Source organism: Nycticebus coucang, chromosome 7 (assembly GCF_027406575.1).
Source record: "Nycticebus coucang isolate mNycCou1 chromosome 7, mNycCou1.pri, whole genome shotgun sequence".
Classification (NCBI taxonomy): domain Eukaryota; kingdom Metazoa; phylum Chordata; class Mammalia; order Primates; family Lorisidae; genus Nycticebus; species Nycticebus coucang.
Genome location: NC_069786.1, coordinates 74968822 through 74976782, shown reverse-complemented (window position 1 = coordinate 74976782; position 7961 = coordinate 74968822). Strand labels below are relative to the sequence as shown.

At 41.1% G+C, this 7961-nt stretch overlaps 1 protein-coding gene across 11 annotated transcripts in view; it reads right to left on the bottom strand.

Annotated features, from left to right (window-relative positions):
* Nucleotides 1-266: 266 nt before the first annotated feature.
* OSBPL6 (oxysterol binding protein like 6) overlaps nt 267-7961 on the bottom strand; it is a 225152-nt gene continuing 217457 nt past the window's right edge. For all 11 annotated transcript variants that reach the window (XM_053597359.1, XM_053597358.1, XM_053597360.1 and 8 more), the window contains 5 exons: nt 7127-7271; nt 4561-4705; nt 2939-3065; nt 1435-1557; nt 267-437 (listed from right to left, as the gene is read on the bottom strand). In XM_053597359.1, coding sequence (XP_053453334.1) covers nt 329-437; nt 1435-1557; nt 2939-3065; nt 4561-4705; nt 7127-7271 — 649 coding nt within the window. In that variant the 3' untranslated portion in view covers nt 267-328. The remainder of the gene's footprint in view (nt 438-1434; nt 1558-2938; nt 3066-4560; nt 4706-7126; nt 7272-7961) is intronic.

Genomic DNA, 7961 nt, shown 5'->3' with positions numbered 1-7961 from the left:
ATCAGCCTACAGCACCAGTTACTTTTTTTTTTTTTTTTAACAAACTCTTCAGACTTTGGATTTTGTATTATGCTCCTTTTATTCTGCTTTCCGAGGAGGGTATGGATGTTTTTTTTAAGGAATATGGTTGCAGCAAAACAGAAAGGATCCAAAAGTGGTTAGGGGCCTTATCTAATGCACTTCTGAAAGTCTGTTATAAAGATGAATAGAAAAGCAAATGGTAGGTTTTCAGTCGACCCAGAAACCACGCGTAGCTATAAGAAACATAATTGTGCATAGTTATTTATTCATTCAGAGTGTGATATGTGCCTAGCTTTACGTTCCCAGTTTACCAAAGGACAGGGCTGTCTACTTTGCTAAACCCAGGGTCCTTTCGAAGTTCCCAGTAGGTGTCGTTAGAGACCCAGGCTTCTCTTTGATTGGCATCAATAACTTTTCTGTGAAAATAAAAATCAACGTTAGCCACAGACGACGTCAAGGTGATCCAATAATTGGACCCCCCCATAGATTAGACATGAATATGTAAGTAATGCTTTGTAAGCCAGTTAGTAGCCTGTTAACTACTGATACTTTCACTATTTTTAACCAGAAATGAACTCATTTTTGTTATTAAATGTCTGAAACTGAAGTAGGCAGGATCATGAAGAGAGGAACTGAGGGCAGGAATAAGTCGCCTCCAGGCAGAGGTGGAAAGTGAAGAGCCCTGAACAAAGTTTATACAAATACTGTGACTAAGAGCTTCCAGCTCCAGACCCACGAGAATTACTTCCTCTCCATTGGTAAGGAAAAGCATTTGCAGGATCCACATCCAAAGAGCACACTTTAGATATCTGAAGGGCAAGGCTGTATTTCTGCCTCAGGGTGGCAGTCATGAGATGGCAAGTCTAAAGGATATGAGGTTACACTAAGCTTTTCTGTCCTGGTTCTGGAGGGCAACAGATGGATTTGGAAATCTCAGATTAATCTGTGTGATGTATATATAATCCTGCAAATCATCGTGTAATAATCACCTACTATCATACCATAGAGAGACCAAATCTGTGTGATAGAAATAAAATTAAATCCTAATAAATCTTATGGGCAGTGGGGTCCCATTTAGTCTCTGACTTGAGGGAATGGAAACCAGTTCCCACCATTCTAAATGGTGCAGCTGATGGACAAAGTGCCTTTTGGGAGAGACCCCCATTTTCTTTTCCTGCCCACAAAAAGACAAGATGTAGAGAAGAATTTCTTTTTCTACTTCCTGACTTCTCACACGTGCAAAACTGGATTCATTATTTTCCCTGCCAAAAGCAAAGTCAACAAAATCAGCTTAGTTTAAGTTCCCTGGCCAACAAACTATCTCCCAATTTCTTTTCATTTACCTGGAGTTGCTCATTATTCACAGCAACCATTTACAAAACGTGACCTCCTTATGGGAATGAACCGACTTACTTAAAAAATTTTGGTCTATGTTCAAGGTTGTTTTCCTCCATGTATCGTCTTCGAGATCTCTGGAGTTCCTCTACTCTCTGCTTCTCTGCTGCTGCAGCTTCTAAATTTCCTTCTTCCAAAAATCTAAGCAGAAAGCAGTTGTTAGTATTTTAATATACTACCCTCATTTTTGAGACAAAAAAATTTTGTGCACAAAATGACATCCTGGCGGCTGTGAGCAGAACATGGGGCACAGTAACACTCTCTGCCCAGGCCACACTATCTCTTTCTATCAATCAACATACTTTCTGTGAACACGACTGAATTACTGTAACCAGCAATGTAATGGCAGGAATGAAAAGCAAGTGGTTTGGCCTTGAAGGCTTTTCCTGTCATGTCCGGGGTTCTACTTGAGATTTCTAGGATGATGGCAGCACCCGGGGTCAGTTAAAACAGCAAGAAGTCACAATTGTGCTGCCTTTCCAGTGATGAAAAAGCACCTGTTAAATGACATAGAATGGAGGATGGGAACTGGCTGTTCTCCATCTATTTTGAAAGCAGATTGAGTGGGAAGGAAGTTTCCTATTTACTAGAGAGAGTAAAATCAATGAAACAAGGAAAGGTAACAGGGAAAATTATAAAAGGGCACAGAATAAGAAATGAATAGTAAATGAAATTCAGAAAGGGAATATTGAAATAGAATTGAGAAGAAAAAGGCAGACCCAATGGTAAGTTAAAAAAGTTTAAACTTCAGAAGGAGAGCAAAGACTAGGGATATAAGGATATACATTGTACAGGAAGTTTACTGATAAATTTGAATGTCAAACAGTGAGACTATATGTTCTACAGGGGAATAAGGAATTGACTAGTCAACACTGAGAATATTTTGACAGAAGACAGATAAAGCCATAAATACACGAGAAGTGGAAAACTGGTCTTGGGTAGAATTCAAAGGCACATAGAACTTTTGAGAAAAGTAAAATGAATTCCTAGGAACAGACATCCTGACTTCAGAACTATAAAAGAATAAGAAAAGTAGGAATCAGAAGGTATTAAAGGTATGGTATTTTGAGCACATCCCATATCTTGTGGAATCAAAAACATATTGAGGAAACCATAGACTTTACTCAAAGCATTTCTGAGAGCACCTATACCTTTCCCTATTCTTTAGTTTAAAAGATACTACATGTTACAGTTATAGAAGTAAAGAGGCCCAAACTCTGAGTGATGAGTGACCCTATATTTAACAAAGAATTTATGAATTTGTAGAATTTGGTAAATTTTGGGGGGGGGGTGTAGATACTTTCTGTTAACAAAATATTATCTTCTGTGGAGTGTGGATAATCTCTTATGATCATCCTATGAATACCACTTCATGTAGCACAGAAAACTCAAGTATTGAGTGAATAAGGGAATGAAGAAATGACTGACTGAATAAGTGATGGTGGTGAAAATAAGTCTTGATGACCTCTAAAGCCCCACGCTATAAACCAGTTCAGATCTTAAACACCGCTGCCATCCTCACCTTTGATCTGGCCGGAAACGAGCATCTGTCGGTGGAAGGAGATCTTTTAGTACCGGATCTAATTCATTGAGCTCAATAGCAAACCTTGTGAAGCCATAGTAGAGCTCATAGTTAGTTGGCATGGACCCTGGAATGAGACCAATTGTCACCGTGAGAGGCAAAATGCTTAAGGTACTGTAAGAAGCTGACTTACTTTGGTCCTTAATCAATACCAGCACTAATACCTAATTTGTAGTCACAAACACTAGATTATAAATTTTTTCAAGTGAATTAAATTGGTGGTATTTTGCTAAGGGGGAACATTTATGTTGATGATCAGAATGGATTGATTCACATACTTAACAAAATCCAGTCTTTCAGACAAAACTGCACAAAACAGTAGTCTTCCTTGGATGAACTAATCCATAATTTTTCTCTCTCAAGTATTCAATTAGGTAACTAAATGCCAGGGTGATTAGCTATAAACAGAAACTTTGGTTATTTACCTCCTTTTAGGAAAGAAAAAGATTCAGATCCAAATTAATATTTATTGGGTGGTGCCTGTGGCTCAGTGAGTAGGGCACCGGCCCCATATACCCAGGGTGGCGGGTTTGAATCAGACCCCAGCCAAACTGCAACAAAAAAATAGCTGGGTGTTGTGGCAGGCACCTGTAGTCCCAGCTACTGGGGAGGCTGAGGCAAGAGAATTGCCTAAGCCCAAGAGTTGGAGGTTGCTGTGAGCTGTGATGCCACAGCACTTCTACCAAAGGTGACAAAGTGAGACTCTGTCTCTAAAAAAGAAAAACAAACAAACAAACCCCAAATTAACATTTATTGCTATTTTTTTAGCTAAACTTGAAGGCAGAATCTTTGTGTGCCTTGCTCAGAGATATATCCCAGGCTCCTAGAACAAAGCCTGACGCATAGTCCAACTCAGTAAACAGTAGGTGAGTGAATGAACTAACCACTCTACTAGCGGGAAATTTAAATACTCATCAATGTCTCCTGGAAACCAACAACTAATTTTAAATTTAAGGATTAATGGACAATATTATAACGAAAGTAAATGTCATGGAGAGACTTGTTCCAATTATACTTGATATTCAATTATGTGCTAATATATTAACAGAACTCCCCTGATATCTTTTATTAAATGTCAACATACTGCAACTTTTTGTTGCTCAGCTGAAAATAGCACTTATTCTAGTGAGTTATTGAATTTGTAGATCACAGATGTTTGCAGGCCTTTCTTGGTTTTATTAAGACAGAAAATAAATAATGTGAGCAAGGATTAAATTTTATATATTTTAATTATCTAAATTTTTTAATAAATACACCTAGCCCTGAGACGTGGGTATTACATTTACCCTCTGACCACGTCCAGGTCCTCATAAAATAAGGGCCAATCTCTGACCACCTGTCAGAAATTTGGCCTAAATTTTTAAAAAATTTTAAATAGCAAATATTGGGACACATCTAATTTATATATTAAGTATAAATGTAACTATACTTACTGTGAGCAGCTACACTTTTAATCTCACTGTTAAAGGAAACACAATGGGAACGGTAGGGGATGACCTGCACTTCCTTTACTTCTGTTGCTCATGGAGCCCTCCGGAGCGGGGCACTCGGGCCAGTCTCACCTGGTCTCCAGATGCACTTTGCAGAGGGGGCCACGCCACAGTAAAGCCCTTCATGCCACTTCCCAAACAGCCGGTGCACCACCTTCCCCTCCTGCCCTATCACAGCCCCTTGGACTTCATTCACGTTTGAATTCCAATAATTCACCTGGAAAAACCAAACCCCGATTAAGACAGGGGATTGCTTTCATAACATCAATCCCTATAATTTCCATATAGAATTTTTTCTTAACAGACAAATCTCTCATACGAACCATTTCCAGAAATCTATCTTAAAAATTTTTTTTAAAATTAAATTGTAAGTGTACACATTAATGCATTTATGGGGTATGATGTGCTGATTTTATATACAATTTGGAATGCTTTTTATATAGAAGGTTGGCTTTCTAAGTGTCAGCTTAACCTTTAATTAAGGGAGGATTCTTGCTCCATGTTATTGCACAGCAGCATACCACAGAGGAGCCTCAGGCTCTATCCTGAGAACCCCGTGTTAATTCGTATGTTAATGCTTTTTCCTGGGATCCTCTCACTTTTAACTTCCCCTTACCAATGGATTTTCTCTTTTTTTTTTTTTTTGGTTTTTTGGCCGGGGCTGGGTTTGAACCCACCACCTCTGGCATATGGGACCGGTGCCCTACTCCTTGAGCCACAGGCGCCGCCCACCAATGGATTTTAATGAATTTCAGTTGGCAATGCTGCAGAAATAGTTTTGTGAAATAATTTTCACTGTATTTATAAATGGCTACATTTTATTATGAGGGACTTGGCAGTGGCTTTTTTTTTGAAACAAAGTCTCACTTGGTCGCCTTTGGTAGAGTGCAGTGGCATCACAGCTCACAGCAGCCTCAAACTCTGGGGCTTAAGTGATTCTCTTGCCTCAGCCTCCCAAGTAGCTGGGACAATAGGCGCCTGCCACAATGCCCGGCTATTTTTTTGTTGTAGTTGTCATCGTTGTTTAGCAGGCCCGGGCTAGGTTCGAACCCGCCAGCCCTGGTGTATGTGGCCAGCGCCCTAAACACTGAGCTATGGGCACTGAGCCCTGGTAGTGGCTTTCTTTTAGCCCTGCTGCTTCCCAAGGGATGAGGAGTCCATGGGAATTTGCCTACCTGGACCCCATGAACCCCCTTCAGATCAGGCCCCAAGTAGGCAGTACCCTAGGATTCCTGGGCCAAAAGGCTCTAACCTTATTCCATAGCTGGTGTAAAGTTTTGATTTATCCACCCAAAGTCAGACCAGACACCAGTGTGTATACCTTTAGGTCTGAGGGGTGGCCAAGGCTGGCTGGCTATAGGGGTGTGGACAGTTGTAGGATGTGTGAACTGGAGCCTGTGTCACACATGAGACCCTTCACAGTGCAGGACAGAGCCAGAGGTGGGAGGAGGCAGGGAAGGCTGTGGGCCAGGACTGGCTTTCCTGTGCTGCCAGCTTCCCAGCTTCCCAGCATGGAGTTCTAAAAGGCCCAACCTGGACTTACAGGTTTCATTATGAAAATTATCTTCATCAAGGGGAAAGAACAGAGCATGTTTTATTTGACAGTTTGTAGGCTTGATTTATATATTTTAAACACAACACAGGCTCTGCGTATTAAATATTGGGGGCAGGCATGCACTGATATTTTCATAGCTGACAAAACCACATGTATGCATTTCCTATCATAGTCCAGCCAGAGCACACGGTGATCCTGGCCCTTTGGTTCCAGCTACCTCATCCGTCTGTAAAAAAAACAAAAAACAATGGGCAACATCTAAAATAATCAATTAAAATGAACACGACCAACTGTTTATACCCTCACATTAATCTAAAAAATAAAAAGAAATAAACATGACCTTCCAGTATGGCTTATAGGGATTTATCAAAAAAATAAAATACTAGAGTTTTAAGATTCCAATATGTTACCTGTCTACCATATTGGAATGGGTCACAAGTCAGGATGATGGGGGGCTGATAGGCTTTCTGTGCCAGGTTGAATTCTGTAGCACACCTAAGCAAAGGTGGGGTGATATTTACGTTCCGCTTCAGACCAGAGAGACACAGAAGCAAACGCTGTTCTATAGGCCTTTCTATCCCAAACACCCTTTCTTGTGGACAAAGGTGATGCCCTTTGTTGAACTTATTTGGACTATAGTCGTAGCCGGGTTGGATGAGTGTGCAGTGACTGGTAGGAATCACCCATATGTCTGCTCTTACTATATGTCCTCAGAAAATGACAAGTGCATTATTATTAGCTCCCGAAAATAAGATTACTTAAACACGCCATCAGGCAGGAACAGAAAGAGAAACATAAACCAGAAGACCTGGGTGGGGCAAAAGTGTTCACTGGAATTTCACTTAATGAACTGCTAAAGACATTTGTTTTCTTCTGTTTTGAGATGGCACCCGTTCTGACCGCCACATCTTCAGGAGCCAGCATGCCTTGAGGAACTTCTCCAGCTCCTGGTTTCTTATCGACAATGTCAAGGTCGGATGCTCCAGGGCAGATTCGCTTGCTGCTGTTTAAGGCGACAGTTCCATTTCTCCTTTAGGAGGCACTTTGTACTATTTTCCTTTACTGCTGTACGATATTACTTACCTTGACAAATGTGAGCTTGCAAATGCAGACGCTGCTTCTGGTATTTCTAATGGTTACTTCTCCATAATGCTCTATCCACCGTCTCCCACTGAGGATGTTGTGTATGCATGTGGTGACTTTATTCCACACATAGTAATCTCCGTACCTAGTGAAGAATATAACTTTGATTAGAAACAGTGAGGTTTCAAATGCAGATGGATGTTTCTATTAAAAAGAATATTCTTTGGTTAAAGTCCCTCCCCAACCTTTTCCTTTCTTTTCTTTCTTGAAAGTCTCTATGTGGCCATAATTGATTACATGATTAATTTACTTCAGGAATATTTACATGCTTCTTTTGAGACAGGTGCTAAAGCTACTAAGTTGAATAGGACCTATTTCCTGCTAAATGTATGCTAGGGATAGATGGCTATGTAAATAAATACTTCAAGTATGGTGAGGGCTATCAAAGACCAATAAACAAAACATCACGGGAACACACAGAAAGAGTCCTGAGTCCTTAGATCTGCCTTGACCACGGGCTGAGTGTCAAGCAAGATGTCATAGAGGAGGGTGGGTTCCAGCCAAACTTGGATGATGGATAGGAGTACACCATTGGCCAGGGACAAGCAGCCATAAAGCCGGACAGGTCAGATGAGCACGAGGTATCTGACACCTGTGACAGCTGTGCTCCACCTAAGCAGGTGTGGCTGGAGGCAAGGCAGGCAAGGTATGATGAGGGGAGAGCCCATAGGCCTTCAGTGATGTACCAAGGAGTCGTGATTTACTCTGCAGGCAGTGGGCCCGCATGAGGGAGGCCAGGTGGAGAGGGGCACCACAGGGTGTGCACATAGAACGA